Source organism: Rattus norvegicus, chromosome 1 (genome assembly GCF_021556685.1).
Source record: "Rattus norvegicus strain SHRSP/BbbUtx chromosome 1, alternate assembly SHRSP_T2T, whole genome shotgun sequence".
Lineage (NCBI taxonomy): Eukaryota > Metazoa > Chordata > Mammalia > Rodentia > Muridae > Rattus > Rattus norvegicus.
In genome coordinates, this window is record NC_141534.1 from 253,306,762 (window position 1) to 253,327,869 (window position 21,108).

General features: G+C 46.6%; 1 protein-coding gene across 1 annotated transcript in view; it reads right to left on the reverse strand.

The window, feature by feature from the left end:
- Tll2 (tolloid-like 2) overlaps window positions 1-21,108 on the reverse strand; it is a 115,911-nt gene that overhangs the window by 36,414 nt on the left and 58,389 nt on the right. Inside the window, 5 exon segments of the mRNA NM_001191898.3 lie at window positions 1,575-1,699; window positions 8,820-8,925; window positions 10,199-10,377; window positions 13,691-13,808; window positions 17,185-17,340. Coding sequence (NP_001178827.1) covers window positions 1,575-1,699; window positions 8,820-8,925; window positions 10,199-10,377; window positions 13,691-13,808; window positions 17,185-17,340 — 684 coding nt within the window.

The window sequence follows — 21,108 nt, forward strand, 5'->3', positions numbered from 1 at the left end:
TGCCAGGCAGAGTGAGGCTCTCTCCCAGCGGTCAACACCCGCCTCCCGAGGGTTCCATGGAAATTATTTTAGAATAATCATCAGCATCCTGCAAGAATAGATACATTACTGTGTGCTCCGGGATATTTACCAGCTGCCGGGGAGCCTTTGGGGAAACAAGCAGCTTTTACAGTGTAACTAAATAAATACTATGGCATTTCCCAGGGAATGCTCTAAGGTTTCCCTTTGAATTCGGAGGGTTATATGATACGTGTGTCCCGCATTTCAGCCCTAGCGTGCCCCCAGATGACTGAGAGATGGCTGAACACATTTCCTCATTCCGTGAGGATGCAGCCTGCACAGCATTTTGCAGTCCCCGTGGTCCTGCCTTGTAGGGCAATGTCAGAGCCCCGATTTTCTCCAGTGGCCCCAGTTTCAAATATTCCACCACAAATCAAAATGCATCTTGTCTGAAGGGTGTGGGAAAAGCTACTGGAGCTATTGGTGATGGAAGTCCCTTCTGTCTTCCCCAGTCCCCTAAAGTTCATTCTGCCCCGCCAGTGCACAAACTTGCCTGCTACAATTGATGCTTTGCACGGATTTAGAAGTGCCTTGGGGTACTGATCCCAAGATGACATGAAACAATAAGGATAACAAAGCAGGTTAGTTTTAATTGTCAACTTGATACAAAATGGTACTCCTGGGAATGAGTTCGAATGGGGAATTATCTAGATCGGTTGGCCGGTGCGTATGATCTGGGAGGTTGTCTTGATTGTAATTTGAATAGGAAGACCCAGCCTACTGTAGGCGTTACCATTCCCTAGGCAAGAGGTCCCAAGGCAGGAGAAAGCAAACAAGGAAGGATCCACGCATTTCTTCTCTCTCCACTCTTGACTGTGAGCATTTAAGTTCTTGCCATGGCTTCCCCCACCATAATAGATTGTAACTTCAAACTCTAAGTCAAAAAAGCCCTTCGTCTCCTGGGCTGCTTTTTGTCAGGATTTTATCACAGCAAGAGAAAGGAAACCAGAACACAGATGAAGGCACAGAGGGTCAGTCTGAGGAGGGACCGCTGCCCTAGCTCAGAACAAGCCTTTGCTATGCCCTAAGATACTCTCTGGTCTTCAATAGCACATGCCTGGTAACCAACCCTGAGACACAGCACACTTGTTTGGTTTTGGGAACCGGACCCTTATTATCCCCAAAGCACACTCTCACTCTTCGTCTTCCTGCTAGCTCTTGGTTCTTCCTTTGCTATATTAACATTCTCCAGTTCCCTAGAAAGAAAAGGGACCCTCAGAGCAACTGTGCCGCACTGTGCTGGTTTCTCATGCTCTCTTCTCTCTTCACTCAGTGCTTTGTCAAGAACTTCAAAAGCCTCCCTTGGTCAGGTTTTAAGGCTCTGAGCCTGCTACGCTCCTCTCTCAGCTTTCTGCTCTGCACTGCATACTTCCTAACAAAGACACGAGAAATCATAGCTGCCAAGCAGTGGTCCTTTCAGTTCCCAGCAAGGGGATGGGGTTGCTTGTACACAGCATGCATTGTGTAGCATGGGATGTTAGGAGTTGCTGGGAGTCCCCGCGACTCACAGTTACCTGGGCATTTGTACAGCTTCCTGGCTTGAGCTATATCTCCCTGACTGAGCCGCACGCGTTGGCCAATGGTTGGCCTGACGCCATTGTCGTCTCGACGGGGGAGGATGGTGTCTAAGAAAACTCCTCTACAGGAAGAAAAAAAAAAGAGAGAGAGGGAGGGAGAAAAGTCAAGGCTGCCAAACTATGTGTGAGGAGACTCCCAGTCTTCATTTCCTTCCTGGTAACCCATCAGCGTCCCTGTCCCCATCACTTGCCACCCCTGCCCCTTGCTGCATGACTGAGTGGTTTCTTTCTCACCTTGTGATAATCCATCTCATCTGATCTGCCTACTCATTTCCCAATGGGAAGGCAACTGCCAAGTTCAAAGATGCACCCTAGTCCAGTAGTCTGAAGCCTGACTTTCTTAGGTATACGGAGTACTTCCACGAAGCCCTTGATAGGCCCTTGCCCTGGGGCCATTCTATTGCACCATTTGGCGATCACAGTGTGAGTGGCTCCCCCTGGAGTTGTGCACCAGGCAGTACTTTGTGTAGATAGATAGGTCTTGGAGCTGCTACGGGAAGAGCCTGCGGACTGGTCCAACAGCTACACAACAAGCACAGGTGGGTGAGCTGACCAGTCAGATTTTGCTGGCCAGATCAGATGGACCATGAGCTAAATCAGGAGCACTTAGAGGTCAGCAAAAGCCACCCATTCCTGTGTCAGGCCTGCCTTGCTACGTGGGGTAACTTGACATTCCTCTTCCCTTTTCTGAACCTTTCTGAGCCTCAGTTTACTCCTCTGTACAATAGGAGTTTGTCTGGTTGCTCCTGTTGGTCTCTTCTAGCCCTAGCACCTTACTCTACACTTGTGTGACTAAGATCTAAAATGCGAGGGGCATTTCTAAAATGTAAGAGGACCCCCAGATGCCTGGCTGAGCCCTGGCTTACTCAGTGCAGAGTGCAAGCCTCCTCCTCTGCCTGTAGAGCCTCTATTTAGGCCTGTCCTATAAAGGGACCCTTCTCCGAGTCTTTATTCTAGGAAGCGTTGTCTCTGCTCCTTTTGGGTGCTCAGCTTTCGTTCGCTTGTCACCCTGACTGAGCTCTAGCCAGATCAGCGGTGCTCAGGGGGGACTTCTCAGTGTCATCTTCCTTCTCTACACCTCTGGAAGCAGTCAGCTCCTCGTTTCTCACTGTCCTCCCCGGGTTCACAGGCTTCACTGCATGAACTGGAGAGAGAGCAACCACATCTACTTCCTGCTCGGATGATGCCCCTGCCTCTGCTCTTTCCATGCTGTACCACGGAGAGTTCTAACTACCTGCAGAGAATTGTTTCCTGTTCGGAGTCATCTAGTAGACCCAGTGCCTGGAGCCACCTCCCTGTGGCAGGGGCCGAGATCCAACCCTAACTCTGGCTAGGAACTGAGCTCATCCTGCCCTTTGAGTTATCTCCTGACCTTCGCCTCTGGAGATTGGGTTAGAAAGTGCTCTCAGCTCCTCCCTGCTCCTCACTCTCTTCTTATCCAGAAGAAACTGGTGACTAAGTTCTGACCAGTGAACCTTGCAGGCAACCCTTGACCCCGTACCCTTCTCCTGGTTGCCAGACAATTGCCTGAGTTCATGTGATCAGCACCTCTTGAGGAATCCTCTCCAGAAACTTCTTGACTGTGTCCCCTTCTGTGTGAGCCCAGCCTCTTTTGCTTCAGTCCTGCAGTGTTGTAGTAGGGGCACCCCAGCAGGCAAGGATAGGTGTGTGCTTGGCAACTTCCTGTCACTTGGCTGTCTGGGACCTTTATTCATGGCTTCTGGCCTCCTCTGCAGTCATATCTCCTGTTATCTCCTTCCAGATCCCAAATTCCTGCATAGACTGTCCTCTCCCTAGACTACCCACCCCCTACTCCCAACCCCTTGTCTCGCCAACCCACAGATCCTATCCATTCTCTGGACCCCCATCATCTCTCTCCCTGGCTTAAAAGTCTTCTAGGACCCTGTCAATCCCTCCCATCTGACGTTGTCATATTCTCTTGACTAATTTCCTGTCATATTACATACATTTTTTTTAAAAAAATGTGTGGTGATATTTTCTCCTCTGTCAAAAGAAAGTTTCTCAAGATTAGATTTCTCCTTTCTATCCTGGGGGGAGAGGGAACACACATCCTACCTACTTCTTTAATTAAATTATGCAGCCACAATCAGAAACTATCTTCAAAGAACTTCGCAAAATAATTATTTACATTCAACAGAATCAGCTAAAAGATACACAGCCTAGTTATTAACTGCTCTCTCTGTCTCTGTCTCTGTCTCTGTCTCTGTTTCTCTCTCTCTGTCTCTCTCTGTCTCTCTCTCTGTCTCTCTCTCTCTCTCTCTGTCTCTCTCTGTCTCTCTGTCTCTCTCTCTCTCTAGTTCTGTGCTCTCTTATATTCTCTGCCACACTGGATAAAACACACCTTCATTTCTTTCTGCTTACATCACCTTGTTATCTTTTTGGCTGTGAGATGCTTGTTTTTCCCAGTCAGACTCTCAGTGTACTTTCTCTCCCAGAAGCATTTAACCCCCTGCCCTGACTGTCTCTGAGTCTCATGTCCTCATTTCTGAGTCCTCCAAGACACTTCAGTGGCACCCCTGTTCTCCCCTCCTGACACCAGGTTTGAAACCCTAAGTCATGACCCCTAAGACAATTCTGAATTCAGTTACCTGCTACACAACAGAGACACTTCTGCCCTAGCAAAAGACACGGCACCTTGGGATAGCTTCCTTGAAAGAAGAATTTGGGGCTTAGCCAGTGACAGTGGGCCACCAGTGGGCCTGCCAAATACAGACCATGTTCCCTCTCCACTGTTCTTAGGGCATCTCCATGTGCCTTCCTGTCCTTTCCTCTTCAGAGGACCCTGGGAGGCAGTCCTATTGCCACTAGGCTCCCCAAGTGACTTGGTGTAGGAACAGAGCTAGAAATGGAGAGCCAGCTCGAGCACCTACACGGGACTGGAAACTTGGGCCAGAGATTTTCCTCCTCTGCCTACTGTGCATGGAAACCTGTTGCTCCTTGAGCACAGTAGGTGATGGTCTGAGTGCCCAGGAGGCTTAAGACAGAAGTCCCAGGCTGGACACTGGCTCACAGCCAGTCTTTGGAGCTAGGACATCAATGCAATTCTCTGAGTTACTGACAGACAGCTGGACTCTGGACAATGCCCACTCTCAGAGCCATCCTGTATGTAGCACTGTAACACTGCACCTTTTCTCTTTCTGGATAGACAGTGCTCGGCACCGACTTTAAGCTAAGCAGGGACGGTTTGGCAAATGCTTTAGAGGATAAAAATGTCAGCTCTGAGTTTTCCAAACAAAGACATCCCTGGTACCAGAGAACTGTCTCCTCATCTCCTGGACCCATGCCCAGAAAAACTTCTAAGGACATCATCCCCCATTGCCTGGGCCCAACCAAAGCGGGAAAGGAAAAAGGGCAATAAAACCAGAGGGGACAGAGCTGAAAGGAGAGAGCTCAGGTCGTAAAGAGACTCAGAGACACAGAGACGAGTTTCCCATCAGCAGGAAGGGCTTTGTCTCACAGGCCTGTGCTCTGCAGGCAATCCCCGGCTCCCTCACAAGCTAAAAGGCAAGCTTCGGTAAAACCATCCAGAGGAATGAGTTGCAGTTAGAACTGGAGAGGCCTCTAACAAACCACCCACAGAGTCCGCAAGTAAGAACCTGTTGTACAGAACAACCTTCTAAAGCTTCATACAGAAAACCTTCGCAAAGACCAGTACAGATATCCAAGATATTTGTGGAGGGAAAGATTCCAAACTCTGGGGCAAGAGCTGATCAGAAAGCTAGGGGAGATGGTTGAACTAATGCACCTCACCATCTTGATAGTGATGTGCCTTTGAAAGACAGGTTGCCATTTCTCTCATCAGAGGCAGAGTGTATTTCTTCTCTTACCTGATTCTGGCCTTCTGGGCTGCTCTGGACAATAGAATGCAAGAGAAGTGATGCTGGGCAGGTTCTAGAGTCTGGCTTTTAAGAGAGCCATTTTTAGACTCCCCAGCCCAGTCGAGCTCTGGGCAAGACGAGACCAAAGAAAGAGCTGGACTGACCCAGAAACAACCACAGTAAATTGTGGTTTGAGACACTAAGTCTGGTAAGGAAACCGTGCAGCAGTGGGTATCATAGCAGTAGCAGAAGTCTGCCTGGGGGCCACGGCCTTACACACCCTGATGCTGTCTCTTGCCAATCTTCCTCCTGGGCTTCTAGGCACTTTGGATGAGGTGTGATTACTTCATGGGTTTGGCCCAAGGGTTTCCTCTGGTCTGTGCTGATAAGCTAGTTCATGCTGACTTTGGAGTTAGTCAAGGTTTCTTCCTGAGGGGCAGAAGCGATGCGATTATGAGCTAGAGATCACAGGAGGGGAAACGATATTTAGGAAAAAGAAGAAAGTAAGGCAAAGTAGGATGCGCCTCTGCTTGGCCCTAGGCCCCAGAACTTAGTGCGGTGGATGGCAGGGGGCCACTGAGAGGAAGGTGGCTTCGTTTCTATAGCCTCATATGCCCTACATAGCAGAGGCTCACAGCTCCCATTCTGGAGAGGAGCAACGACCATTTCCTCTCTCATTCCTCTATGATGGAGATCTCCAGACCTCTTTGACTTCACACATTCACTTTAAACAGTAACAAACATCTACTGGGAATCTAGATGTTAGAGACTCAAAGAGAAAATGAGGTAGTGTCTTTGTCCAAGGATCTCAGTCTACTGGGGGAGAGAGAGATGTGTCAGATAGACAGAGATGGCTCAGCCACTAAAGACTAGGCTCATGACTAAAAAACACAAAGTGATATGAAGAGTTACAGAAGTTACAGAAATAAGACCCAAGGCACAAGCTTCTCAGTTGAGCCAATGTGACATTGTGTCCTTGACAGTCGCTATATTCCAGCCCCTAGCCTCTGGGTGACAGATGGTGCTACATTATTCCTTTCATGTTTTCCACATCGAGTCTCAACCTAATCCCAACACTTACATTCTCATCCACCTCTCTTATCCCCCTCTGTGTTCTAGCTGGCTTCAACTATCAGCTTGACATAGACTAGAGTCATCTGAGAGAACCGCCTAGATCAAATTGGTCAATGGGCCCCCTGGGGGCCATGTTGATCATTAATTGATGTAGATAGGCAAAATCCACTGTGGGTGGCACTATTCCCTGGGAAGGCGATCCTGAGTTGTTAAAAGAAAACTAGCTTCTGAGGTTAGAGATACAGCTCAGTAGTTAAGAACTTGCTGCTCTTGCGGAAGACCCAGGTTCAGTTCCCAGTACCCACATGGTAGCTCACAAAAGCCTATAACTCCAGTTTCAGGAGACCCAGTGTGCTGCCCCCGAGGGCACCAGGCATAGGTGAATGAGCCAGAAAGCATTATTCCACTGTGGCAGTGGTTCTCAACTGGTGGGTTCACAACCCACACATCAGGTATTCTGCATATCAGATATTTACATTACAATTCCTAACAGTAGCAAATTTACAGTTATGAAGTAGCAACAAAATAATTTTATGGTTGGGGGTCACTAAAACATAAGGAACTGTATTGGGGGGGTCACAGCGTCAGGAAGGTTGAGAACCACTGCTCCTTGTTTTCTGCTTGAAGTTCCTTACTTCCTTCAACAATGCACTAAGACTTGGAAGTATAAGAATGAAGTAAATTCTTTTCTCCCAAGTTGCTTTGGTCATAGTATCTTATCACAGCAACAAAATGGAAACTAGGACACGTCCTAGCCCCAGAATAGATTCCTTGAGGTCTAGTTAGTTTACCAGTCCAGAAGAGGAAGCTCCTTCACTTCAGATTCCTGTGTGGCAATGCCACAGAATCACCTGTCCACCCTTCACTCACGTATACTAGACTCGGAGGCTGCACATGGGACTGGACCTAGAGGGTCTTAGAAAGCACTGCTCCATCTGTCTCAAGGAGACTCAGGAACTGGTTTGAGCAACACTCTCTGTGGGAGGGCTGGAACTCCCGCTTGGGCGAAGTAGACAGGTCATGACTGAAGCAGATATATGGCTAGAGAAATAATGTCCCTGAGGAGCTTGGGATTTACCAATTTGGCAACCTCATGGATAGGATGCCTTGCTCAAGAAACAAAGAGTTCTCTTGGCTTCCTCTTCAGAGCCAACACAGCCAAGCCAATGGCTCCCTTTAATCCTGACACACGTAGAGACCCAGGATGATGAGTTTTCCTCTTTGCCATGCCTACTGGGAAGCAGTATTTGCTGCTCGAACTGAAAAGCCTCCACATCCTGCTGACATACATTCTGATCATTGACTTCCAGACTTCAACATGGCTGCCTGATTTCCCACCATGCTCTTTTGCTGCATGCATGCGTGTATGAGTGTGTGTGTGTGTGTGTGTGTGTGTGTGTGCGCGCGCGCGTGCGCATTGGAAATCACCTCAGAGCTTTCTAGAGGAAGGATTAGATAAATGAACAGACTGTTGTAGGAGGATGCTTAACAGCTAAAAGGGGGGAAATATTTGCAGTCCGTCCTTATAAGTGTTCCCTTTAAGGGCTGGGAAGATTGCCAGCTGGGACTAGTGGGATGAGCATCTGTGCACAGACACTTATTTGGACTAGATGCAAGAGCGGTGTGGAGAACACTTCTCCCTGCACAGCCCCACACATGGGACAGACCCCAAGTGTACCTGAGGTAAATATCAGGCCCAATCCTCCTCTGCTGAGTAGCACCCATTCCTAGGACCTGAAAGCAGAGAACCTGGGTCTTTGTTCTCATTCTGATCTGGGTACCTGAGCTCTCTCAAGATGGCTGGAGCCTAGTTTTCTTTGTCTCTGAAAACAACCTGTGATTTACAGTCCTTCCATCTCTCACACAGCCTAGCATCCAATAAACACAGCCTCTTCTAGGATGACGGCAAGTACCTCCCGATTAGTTTAGGATGTGCATTAGTCAGAGATGCCCCCACCCAATGGGAATTCTACAAAAAGCCTTTAGGCTATTCTCCCCGATGACTTTTCCATAATTTCTCTTCTCCAGTTGCTCCTTGTGACAGGAGGGCATGATGGAAATGCCAGCTTCACAACGGGACTCAATCTCATTAGCAAGAACATGATTAGATTGTATTTCACGGCAGCCCAGAGGCCACTGTATTTCAAGGGTGGACAAGCCAACCATGGTTGGAGCATGCCCAGACCCACTCACTCTCCACAGACCTCAGGACTCCTACCCAAGCCTGAGGCAGGTGCAATAAAACAGATGTCCCAGCAAAGGTTCCGACCTTGAGAAGGTGTTCCGGGCATAGTGCATGATGCTGTCGAAGTCGTAGGTCTCTCCCAGAGAGCTCACCTCGCCGGCTTCCATTTTTAAGAAATTATACTCCTGACCTGTGACACAACACTCTGTTAAGGACTATAGAAGTAAGGCAGCACCCAAAGTGAAGCTGGGAAAAGGAGGGTCCAGGGTAGCTTCCTACTGCTCCTGTTACCTGAACAGCCAGACAACAGGATTGGTTGGGCTTCTGATTATTCTTTGGAATAATGTAGAAATTTGAAACAGGGTAAGCCTTATGTTCTCTCTGCCCCACTCCCAACACCCCTCCCCAAATGCCATTTGAAATTTACAACTATGCTTGCAGAAAGATTAGCACTCAATCTACTTGTCCAAAATATTTTGTTTTAAAAAAAAATCCAGCAGCCAACAGAGAGATACAGAGACCAAACATTAGCTGGAGCTTGGGAGTCTTGTGGAAGAGTTGGGAAAAAGACTGAGGGAACTGAAGAGGACCGGGACTCCACAGGAAGACAACTGAGTCAACTAACATGGACCCTTAGGGGCTCCCAGAGATTGAATCACCAACCAAGGATCGATCACAGGCTGAACCTAGGCCCCCTGCACATATGAAGCAGATGAGCAGCTTGGCCTTCATGCAGGTTCCCCAGCAACAGGAATGGACCTGTGCCTGCCTGGTTTTGGATCCCGAGTCCCTAAATGGACAGCCTTGTCTGGCATCAGTGAGAGGGAATGTGCCTAGTCTCACAGCAACTTGATGTGCAGGATGGGGGTGGGGGTGAGGGTGTTGACATCCAGAGGGGAGGGTGGAATGAGGGAGGGGACTTGTGTGAGGGGCACTAGGAGATGAAGGGCTGATATTGGGTTGTAAAGTGAATCAATAAAAACATTTAGTAAAAAAAAAAAAAATCCCTTGGATTCTGATCTTACAATGTGAAGAAACAAGAAAATAAATCAGAAAGCTAAATCCCAAATGTTTTGTCCTCTGAAGCAAGTTTAAAGCAGTCTGGGGGAAGGTTTGGTCTGGGATGTGCTCTCCTCACAGGTATGATGACTTGAGTTCGATTCCCAGAACCCGTGTTAAAAAGCTGGCCTTGGGGACAGAGATGAGTGGGTCCCTGTGCCTTGGCAAGTTCAAGGTTAATGAAAAACTTTGTCTCAAAAGGGTAATATGGAAAGACCCTGAGAATCCACACCTGAGGTTGTTCTCTGGCCTCCACATGCCACAAACATGTGAACACACGTGTACCAATACATACACAAATCAGATTTAGGGCAGCCATATAACTTAGCAAGCTACTTTCAGTGTCCCAAAGCCTACGGATGTCCACTCTTGCTGGGTTCTAGATTCCACCCAGGATCCCTTACCTGGCTGGATGTTTTCTCTGATGATGGTGACATGCTGGTCTCGGTCTGGCCGAGTGTGTTCGTGCCAGAACCCAACCACGTGGCCCAGCTCGTGAGCCACGATGCCGAACTTGTCACAGTTTTTCCCAATGGATATGGCCTGAGGGCCACCTCCTCGGCGTCCCACGTAGGAACAACAGCTGGGTGACAGAAATATGCATATTAGCAGGTCTGAGGGCGTCAAAGGGAAGAGGCAGGCTCTGTTCTCATTGTACCTTCAAACTCATGGTACAAAGGTGCATTTGAAAAAAGAATGCTATGTATTGATCATGTGAGCACGCACGTCCATGTTGCAAAAGACTGAGCTCTCGCCCCTACTCCAATCCTATCCAAAGACAACAAGAAAGCGACAACATTTTCCCATTCTAAAAACCTGTCAGACTACGCACGGATAAAGAACATATTTAACTTTTTATTCACTTTGTGATCAGCAACCCAACAGTGGATGATGTTGTGTGGCACCGGTTCTCCTTGCCTTCTTCACTAATCTGCATTTGTTATGATTTTCTGGAGAGAAACGCACCGAAGAACTTCTGGTAGTGTTCCAGTGGCTTCTTGCCACTTCCTCGGACTTAGGCTGATTGGCAGAGCCTTGCGGTTTCTTCTGGAGAGAACTGCCATTGCAGATTTGTGAATGGTGTTTGTGAGTGGATTGAGCCACTGCTACTGATTTGTGTGAACCAAACTGCTGCTATCCTGACAGCAAAGAATGGGATCGCCCCCAAAGAACTACTAAGGAGGTCCACATCCCACTTTGCCCAAGTAGCCTTTTCTTTCCCTGGTGGTTGGTGGGCTAGATGGATGGTTAAAGCATTGAAGAACCCTTATTAAAGTAGGTTGTGAAAAATCTAAGCCTATAAAGTTATTGGTCTGTGCCAATGCTACATGTTCACCTTGGAGTTGTCCACATTTCTTACCCTCAGTGTTTCGAGCACCTACTCACAATTCTGCTGCTGTGTCTCTGGCCATTTCCCTTTTCTCTCTTTCTAAGTTTGTGTGTTTCTGCACTGTTGCCTTTTCTTGCCTCAAGTAGTTATCTACTGTTTTTATTTGGTTAAAGAATTCACTCTTGGGTTTATTAGCCCGATAATGTTTTGCTTTGTGTCTTTACTTGTGTTCTCATTGGGCTAATTCTTTTGTGATGGTGGTACACACACACACACACACACACACACACACACACACATGCACACATGGGGTGGGCATGATCAAGAGATCACCAGCTTCTGTGAATTAACAATGTCATCATCATTCTTAATTAGGAATGTTGTTTATTTTGTGGACATATCTTTAGCTTTATCTCCTTCCCTTTGAACTGTCGCGATTTCATTACTAGACATTATGCCGATCTTGGTTACCTGATAAAGGCTATAGACCCAGTGGAGTTTGTAACAAAAAAGTAGAGTGTTTACTCTTATTACCATGCCATTTCATTGTTTTTCTTTTTTTTTAATTTATTTATTCTATATGAGTATACCGTTGCTGTCTTCAACACACCAGAAGAGGGCATCACGGATCCCCTATGAGATGGTTATGAGCCACCATGTGGTTGCTGAGAATTGAACTGAGGACCTCTGGAAGAGCAGTCAGTGCTCTTAACTGCTGAGCCATCTCTCTAGTCCATCATTGCTTTTCAATATGAGAATATTTTAATGCCGTTTCTAACTTTTATAAGCTACTAAGATGTTCTTAAAATTTAATGTTTATTTTTGCTTTTAAAATGTGTGTGTGTGTGTATGTGTGTGTGTGTGTGTGTGTGTGTGTGTGTGTGTGTCTGTGTTTGCAGGCATGTGTGTCCCAGAACACAGAACACAGATATTGGGGTCAGAGAGCAGCCTAAGGTATTGGTCCTCACTTTCTACCTTGTTAGAGACAACAACTCCTGTTGTTCACTGCAGAGCTGAGGGTTCTTCAGTCTGCCTCTTTTCCCATCTCCCCTTTAATGCTCTATCCAGCTTTAGGTGGGCTCTGTGGCTCTGAACCCAGATCCTCCAACTGGTGTAGGAAATCACTTTACCCATAAAACCATCTTCCCTACCATCTACTGAGCTATTCTTGGTATTTAACAGATGAGCAGGTGTCTCGGCCTTCCATGTGCATTTAAAGACATGTTTTCAGGGTATAAACTAACAGGCCTGCAGAGTCAACCCTACTAACTGTATCTTCCAAGTCCTTTACGAATCCTTAATTATTTTTTGTCAACTTGCCAACCTATTTGGACTTACTGTAATAAAACAAGTATCCAAGCAACATTTTTTCCATGCATTTCCCTCTTGGCTTATCCACTAGGCTTACCTTATGATTCCTAATGCTCTCTACATGTCTGACATATACACAATAAATATGTATGCAGCCTGACCCTCACTGTATCTTGTACCATTTCTCATTATGAAGGTCCTATTTTTTTTTAATCCTCTAACTTTACAAATGACATCAGCAGTGTAACTCACTTGCCTAATATGCACAAGTCCCTGGGTTTGATGCTTAGCAGTGCAAAATTAATTAGATAATTAATTAAAATTTTAAAAAGCAAAACAGTACAAGTTCTGTGCGTAGATGAACTTGTTATCTGGGCTTCCTTCTTTGCTCGCACTTGCTGCCAACTTATCTGCCTTTCCCTTCAAGGTTTGATCATTTCTTTAGTAATCATCAATGTGAAGAACGTCTAGCTGGGATGTTTTTTAAAGAATCCAATACAGGAACCTGAGTAAGAGAGCGGATTGCTTACATTTATCAGCACGACAGACGTGTGTGTGTGTGTGTGTGTGTGTGTGTGTGTGTGTGTGTGTGTGTGTGCATGTGTTCTTACCTTTGCATGCATGTGTGCAGACCAGAGGTTAGTGTTGCTCTCCACTTTGTTTTTGAGACAGGGTCTTTCCCAGAGCCCACCATTTTGGCAAGCCTGGCTGGGAAGAGTTCTGGGGACTCACCGGTCTCTGGGCCCCACCTCTGGAGTTACAGACATATCCATCACACCTGGCTGTTACACAGGTCCTGGGGATCTGAACTAACGTCCAGCAAACTCTTTCCCACTGAGCCATCTCCCCAGCTAACCTAACAGGTTTCTCCTACAAACCCATGGTTTCTAAAGGAAGTCTGTAAGCCCATGGGGCCTCTAAAATGGCAGAAGTTCAGAATTCAAAGCCACAGTGAGCACAGTGAGTCTGCCACTTCACCAGCAATCAGTGCTTCTGTGGAGTCCTGACCTAAGACTCCACAGGAATCATCAGCCATGTTGCCCTGGTGACAGGACCCACCAACAGTGAGTCTTCTGGAGCCACACTATGAACTTACCTGTCCAGCGATTTCACTGAAGACAAAGAGCTTCCAGAAAACCCTGCCCTTTGGTAAATCACAGCTCAGTGGAAATGTCCCACGACAGAAACTTCCAGACCCCACATCTTTCCATCTGTCGCCTCCTACCGCGCGGAAGCAGTCTTACTTCCTACTTACCCACAGGTCCTGTAACTGAAAACAATGAAGCTCTCCTCGTCTGTCCTCTCTATGAAGGTCACACAGGTGTGCTTCTCCCAGTGCCTCATGGCCTGTTTGAAAATGGCCCTCTGGGTGCCTGAAATGACAGGCAATGCTGGTCACTTTGCTCCTGGGTACACCTTCTTCAAACATGAAGGCACAGTCTGAACACAAAGTTCGCTCTGATTTCTAAAAATCTTGTTGATAATGCTGTGGTTTGGTTTTTCTTTACTTGAAGCTTAACAGAGGTTTGAAGTGTCATCATCATCTAAACACACACACACACACACACACATACACAACTATAACTAGGGAGGTGATAAGTGTGTTCACTAATTAGGTTGTGGGGATCATTAAACAATGTACATCTACATTACAAATATATCAGGTCAGCCCTTAGACTATGTTGTGTACATAGATGTTTGTCAAATATTTTAAGTTGTTTTTAAAAGCTCTTTAAAAGTAATCCAGACAAGAAATCCATTGGAATCACAAATCCCCTTGCTGAGGATGCTGGTGCCAGTCAGCCATCTAAGCACTAAGGAGACAGAGAGGCAAGAGCCAAGTCACCACAAGTGCAAGGCACGTCTCATCTACACAGCGAGTTTCAGCCAGTAAGGTTGAAAAACAGTTTGTCGAGGGTCGTGTGGTGGCTGGAGAGATGGCTCAGTGGCTAAAGGCACTTGTTACCCTTCCAGAGGACCCAGGTTCAATTCCCAGCACCAACAAGGCAGCTCATAATCATCCCAGAATATTCAACACCGTCCTCTGGCCTCTGCAGGAACTGCATGCACAGATCTACATTAGGCAAAACATTCATTTTAGATAGGCAGGCAGGCAGGCAGGCAGGCAGGCAGGCAGGCAGGCAGACAGACAGACAGACAGACAGACAGACAGACAGACAGACAGACAGACAAATCACTCTCCTTGAATACTCAAAACCTAGAGACTTGGAGTTTGTGAGTTGAAGGGACACTAACAGTGGACAATGTCCTAGTTTCCCCAGCTTTTCCTTTGTAGTAAACGTATTTTTCTAAATGTTTGTCTTTCAGGTCATTTAATTGGTGGTTGCAGGTTTCCAGATTGGGGGGAAGTTCTCTCTCCAGCATGGTACTATGATCTCATTTTCTGTCACACCTACAGGAGAGTGCTAACATGCACTCTATACATCCATTTGCACACCTTCAGGAGAGTGCTAATATGCACTCTATACGTCCATTTGCACACTTGGAGGAGAGTGCTACCATGCACTCTATACATCCATTTGCACACATGCAGGAGAGTGCTACCATGCACTCTATACATCCATTTGCACACCTGCAGGAGAGTGCTACCATGCACTCTATATGTCTATTTGTACGCCTGTGCACTTTGAATGGTGCTTCAGTGTTTTCTAGGGTCCTTGATCTTGATTTCCTGTAAGGACTTTGCAAACAGCTGAATTTTAGACTTTTCCTGACCCTGTCTTCAGAGTTCCTTGTTTGGAAAGTTATTGAATGATAAGGGCCCGGGCTAACCATCATGTCAAGTCAATAAATATTCTCTAATATCTATCAAGATAAAAGGATAAATGAGAAGTTTTTAGAAACAGATTGAGAAGTGCAGAGGAGAATGGAGGAGAGACCTGAGTTTACAATGATGTAAAATAAATGGATAAATAAAAGGAGGAAAACCCCACCATAGTCTATAATGCCATATGGGTACAATGTTACATTGTCCCTTAAAGATATGCACATAAGATCAACTTAGCTGTCCCATTATTTATTGAATATCTATTTGACATCTTGGCATATTAAGCTTCTTATTATTTGTAGCTCAACTACCTGTAAAAATAGCAATCCTACTAATTATATAACATAAAGCCCTGTATAAAAAGTTAGTTCATGTTGATGAAAGCAATATAAATCGTTGGTCAGAAAAACACAGCACACGAGACCAGAAAGAGTGTAATTCATGTGTGTGTGTGTGTGTGTGTGTGTGTGTGTGTGCACGCCAAAGAGCAACTGTAGCTGTTCTCAGGGATGCATTTTAATCTCTGGGTGTGTGGCTTTCTCTGGCAGAGTGACAGGGAGAAGACTTCGTTTTCTCATGGCAGTCCCCGATTAAGCACTTGGGAGCTGGAGTAATGTCACCAAGCAGAAGGGTAGCCTAGAAAGTTTCCACTCTCAGGCCTGCTGATCTGCTGCCAACTGGTTCATTCGCAGTTCTCAGTGACTATGGCAAGTCATTGAGCCATATGCCTCTTTCAGCCACTTCTCACAGAAGCCACAGTATCCCAGGGAGGTAAAAAGCTAATAAAGGTACCGAGAGGCTGGGACGCACTCAATGGGGCCTTTTGTTCAGGCATCCAGTCAGTGATGCACTGCAGGTGTGCAGATATGGGGAGCTCCTCCTCTGTACCAGGTACTGTCCTGGTGCTGGACATGTAGGAATGAAAAGAGGAGTTAGTCCCCGCTACCACAGAGCGTGGGCAAAGATAAGTAAACACAAGTACAAGCGAAAACGCTTTGGACCGTGGTGAATGCTGCTAAAGTTACAGAGGGAGCTGTTTATGCACAGCTGGTGGGGGTGGTGAGGATTCCAGAGCACTTGGATATATGTCACTTGATCAGAAGCCAGCCAGGCAAAAGCTCTGGGGTAGTGTCCCAGGAGACAGGACAGTGCAAGTGTGCCAGGGAGCTGGAGATGGGCAGCACCTAGAGCAGGAAGGTGGCTGGTGAGGCTGCGTAAGGAGAAAAGAGGAAGAAAAAGGAAGGAGACAAGGCTCTGCAGGGAAACCCCAACTTCAGTCTTGGTGATTTCCATAGTACAAAGATAATACCATGATGCACAGTTCTTAAGTTCCTTTCTTAACACATTAACTCAATTATATTACCAGCTCTCTTTATTTTTATTTGTTTGTTTTGGTTGGTTTGGTTTAAGTTTTCAAGATAGGGTCTCTCTATGTAGCCCTGACTGTCCTGGACTCATTTTGTAGACCAGGCTGGCCTTGAACTCACAAAGATCTACCCATCTCTTTGCCTCCAGACCACTGGGATTAAAGGTGTGCACTACCATGCCTGGCTACCAGCCCTATTTAAAGAACAGGGAACCACAGGCATAGACGTTAAATGATTTGTGGAGTCAGGATGCAGTCATGTCACATCCTGTGATACCTATGCATAGCCTCTGATTACCATGTGGGACTCTGTATCCGAGCCAAGGGACAAAGGCAGGTGCCACCATGGACAGCTCCATGGTCAGCTTCCTCCTGCTCAACTTTAAGACTGACCTGAGGAGACTCTCTGCTCTCCACCAAGCCTTCAGAACAGAGTGACCTCTACAGATCCAGCCCCAACAGATGCCTGATGGCTACACTGGTGCAAGAGAACCTTAGCTGGAGGGACTGCTGTGGTGCTGGTACCCACGCATTCCCACTGAGTCCCTCCTAGTAGGAACCTCTCAACCCTGAAAGGCTCCAAAGGGCTACTGACCAGTAAAGTTCCCTCCGATGACATAAGGAATGACCCCTCCAGGCCATATCCGCTCTGTCCTTGAGGTTGTAGCTCTTCGGACCCGAGCAGAGAAGGTCTTAGCGGTGGTGTTTGAGGTCCCAGGGCCAGGCAGAAGTGTGGTGCTATCCTTGCCATCTGCAAGACAGTCAAAGGGTCAGTTACCTTGTCACAAAGTCTTCTGCAAGTTACGCTTAAGCTTAAGATTGTAGTGATGATAGGCTGGCACAAGGGGTGGGTAAACCTGTGTTCTAAGGGAACATTTTACCCACAAAGACTTTTGAGAACGTGGTAGGTAATGTTCAGTAGCTGGATTTTAGGTGAACTGGCGAAGATCAATCGGCTCCAGGGAGCCAATGCCCTCCTCTGCCCTCCATGGGCACTACATCCACACGCACCCACCCACCCATCCCACCCCACCTCCACACATATACATATAGTTAAATTTTTAATATTGAATAAAAGGTTGTAAGTCCAAAAAGGACCCTGAAAATAGTGGGGGTGGACAGGGGAGAATGTTCAAATTGGGATTCCCTGACTGAATCCATCCCATGCTGGACCTCCATAGGGCCAAAGGGCCATCCGGTGTGCTTGCTGACAACTCCTCCTTACTCTTCCTCTGAGAGCCTCCTCTCCAGTTTTTACATCCCCTCCCCCAAACCCCGAAAAACAAAATCCAGCTATTGAAAATTCACTTTTTTAGTTTTCTTTATTTCCTTTATTTAATTATTTCTGTCCCTCTTCATTCTTATGTTTCTTTTCTTGTCTTTCTTTCCTTAAAAATGATAGCTAATTCACAACCAGAGCATTGACTTTCACAGCGTACAATTCTGCAGGTGTTAGTCCATGTATCGGGTGTGCAGCCATCACTGCTGTTTAACTGTATGAGCTTGTCAACACTGCAGAAGGAAACCCTGCCCCATTACCAGTCATTTCCAGTTTCTCCCTCTGCCTTGCCAGCAGCCCGAGATCTGCTGGGTTTCTGTGGCTCTGCCTGTTCTCCATATGAGCGAGGTCAGGCCACAGCAACCTCTGCCTCTGCCCCTTTTATTTGGCTAATTTTCAAGGTCCATCCACATTTACAGCATGAATAAGCTCTCCGTCCTACGTTGTGGCTCAGTAGTAGCCTACAGTGTTCTGCTGTGGGGGTAGAACACATGTAGCTTGCCTCTTCCTTGGTTAAACACCGGAGTCATCCCAACTTTGGGGCTGTTATAAATTATTCTGCTCTGAACACTCATGTACACATGTGCCTCAGTGGTCCTAGGTCTTCCATTCTGCCGAGCATGGGCTGGGTCTGGAATACCAGATCACAGGGCGTCGTTTAACCTTTTTAGGAACCTCAAGGCTATTTCCCAGAGCAACTGCACCATGTCATGTCCTCACTAGCAAAGAAAGAGAATTGTACATATAACCAAGTAAGATTGTATTTGAATTACAAGGCTTGTTTAACATTAGACTGTATTGCATACTAGCATATTAGCAAGCTAAAATTGTTGTGGTAATAATAAAAAATTGGCGTGACCGGTTCCCATGCGTCACCACTCCACACTGGGCCGCTGGTACTCTGGGACCTGGGCGGTCGCTCCCTGCTGTTAGTTCTGGCACCATAGGACCATATAGAACTAGCCTTAATTTATCTCAGCAGCGGCTGGCTTCAGTGTGGCACCACACCACACGTTAGCCTAGCTATCCTCTAGCCCTGGAGATCTCTCCACTCCCATTGCTACTTACCCTGGCCAGCCCTGGCCAGCTGGGAACTCTCTGGTTCCAGCCACCCACTTGGTAAAATAAAGACCCAACAAATTGTAACCCAGCGATCAGATTTACATGTTAAATACTCAATTTACAATACACCCACAGATTAAATTCACTGCCAATCAATAAAGATAGAAACTGCCCATCTAGCCAAGATAAAATTGACCCAGACCACCTGGGTTGGAATCATCTTCCTCTGTTGTCTCCATCTTGGATCCCCCTTTCCTGACTTTTCCCCACCTACCCTTCCTTCTCATCCAATGATAGGCTATGCCTTATCCTGGCAATGACATCATCCTACATAAAATAGAAAAATGTTTCATATTATTAAATTTTCTCCTACTAATGTTAATTTGATTATTTTGTGGATATACATATGTGAGGATGCATGCTTGACATATGAGTGAAGGTCAGAGGACAGCTTGCTGGAGTTGGTTTCTTCCCACCACACTTCAGGTCAAGAGGGAGGCACCATCTCTCTGGCCCCATCCATATTTTTGAGGTTTATTTTTATTTATGTATATGAGAGCGAAAGAGTGTGCCAGATGCACATGTGGGTGCCAACAGAGACCAGATGGAGAGGACATTAGGCCTCCTGAAGCGCATTTACAAGCAGTTGTGAGCCACCTGACACGGGTGTTAGGAACTGGAGGGTCCTCCGGGAGAGCAGGAAGCACTCTTGACTACTGAGACATCTCTCCAGCCCAGAGCCATTCAGGTTCATTGGTGATTGTTGAATGTAGGTTTAAGTGGGCTTTGGGTACATCTCCTCACAATACCTCAGGCCATTAATCTGCCTAAGTGGGTTTTCCTTTGTGTCTTTCTTTTCTTTCCGTCTCTTTCTTGATTTTAATTGGATTAAAAGCTGATTACTTCCCCCCTCTCTCTCTGTCTCTGTCTCTGTCTCTGTCTCTCTCTCTCTCTCTCTCTCTCTCTCTCTCCTGTTAACCTTTTCAGTTTCGATATCCATACAGAACTGAATGATGAATAAAGAATTAGTGGACTAGAAGATCGGTCTGAAGAAAAGAGAGTCCCAAGTTCCATTCTGAGAAATGAGACTCTTAAGACAACTCCAGTGTAGGGCACGTGGACTGTGCCACCAGAGGAACGGGCATGGGACTGGTGAGGTGGAGCATGCTCAAACCCTGGAAACCTCAGAACCTGAGACCTGTAGGAGTAGAGCTAACTCCCTGTTCTCATGCTGGACTCTGGGCACACAATCGAGAGACTCCCAACCAGGTGGTCACAGGCAATCAGCACCTGGAACACCTGTCCATGCTAATGAGGCAGCTCAGCCAGTGACTTTCCCTTTCCTTCCTGGGTACACACACACACACACACACACACACACACACACACACACACACCAAAAATAGAATCTTTGGTTTAACTTGAATAAAGCATATGCATTCAAACCCACCCCCAATAAAGAAATAAGAACAAGCTAAGATCCTCTCAGAGAGCTGCTTCGTTAGAGAGAGTAGGGGAGGACTTTTGCCTAAAAGAACCATAGCATTAACTGGCAGGCCGTGGCACTCTGATGTTCCAAAGGGACCCACAGACTTGAGGACCCCCATTCAGGACTTTGCTTTGTACTCCCCAGCCAGTGTATCTTCACTAACCAGACAGACAGACAGAACCCAGAATGACACTCCAGACTCCATGTTTTCGTGTTACTGTTTACATGCGTTAACACTTCCGGTTAGTTTCTATTAGCAGCGCTCTGTGTGCTTGTGAGACAGACGCCTTCCGATTCATTTCCTGTTCATGGGCACCTTTGCCTTCTCCTGCCTGGAACCACATTCCTTAATGACTTTAATCGTTCTTTCATGAGGCTAATACAATTTCTCAGTCTTTATCTGTAAATACTCTCTGACATTCTAGAATTCCTATTGATTACCCATTCAGACCTCCATCTCTCTGTACTATTTTTTTTTTTTTGGTGTCTTCATATTTTGTGTCTCCCTTTGAGTGTAGAGAGAATCTTTTTATGACGTGTAGGGAAGCATCGCCTTATCAATAAATAAGCTGTTGGCCTATTAGCTTAGGCAGGAAATAGGAGGTGGGAGTTCCGGCACGGGGAGAGGATTCTGGGATAGAGTCAAGGAGGAGACAATTGCATGAACCTGAGGAGAGGTAACTAGCCAC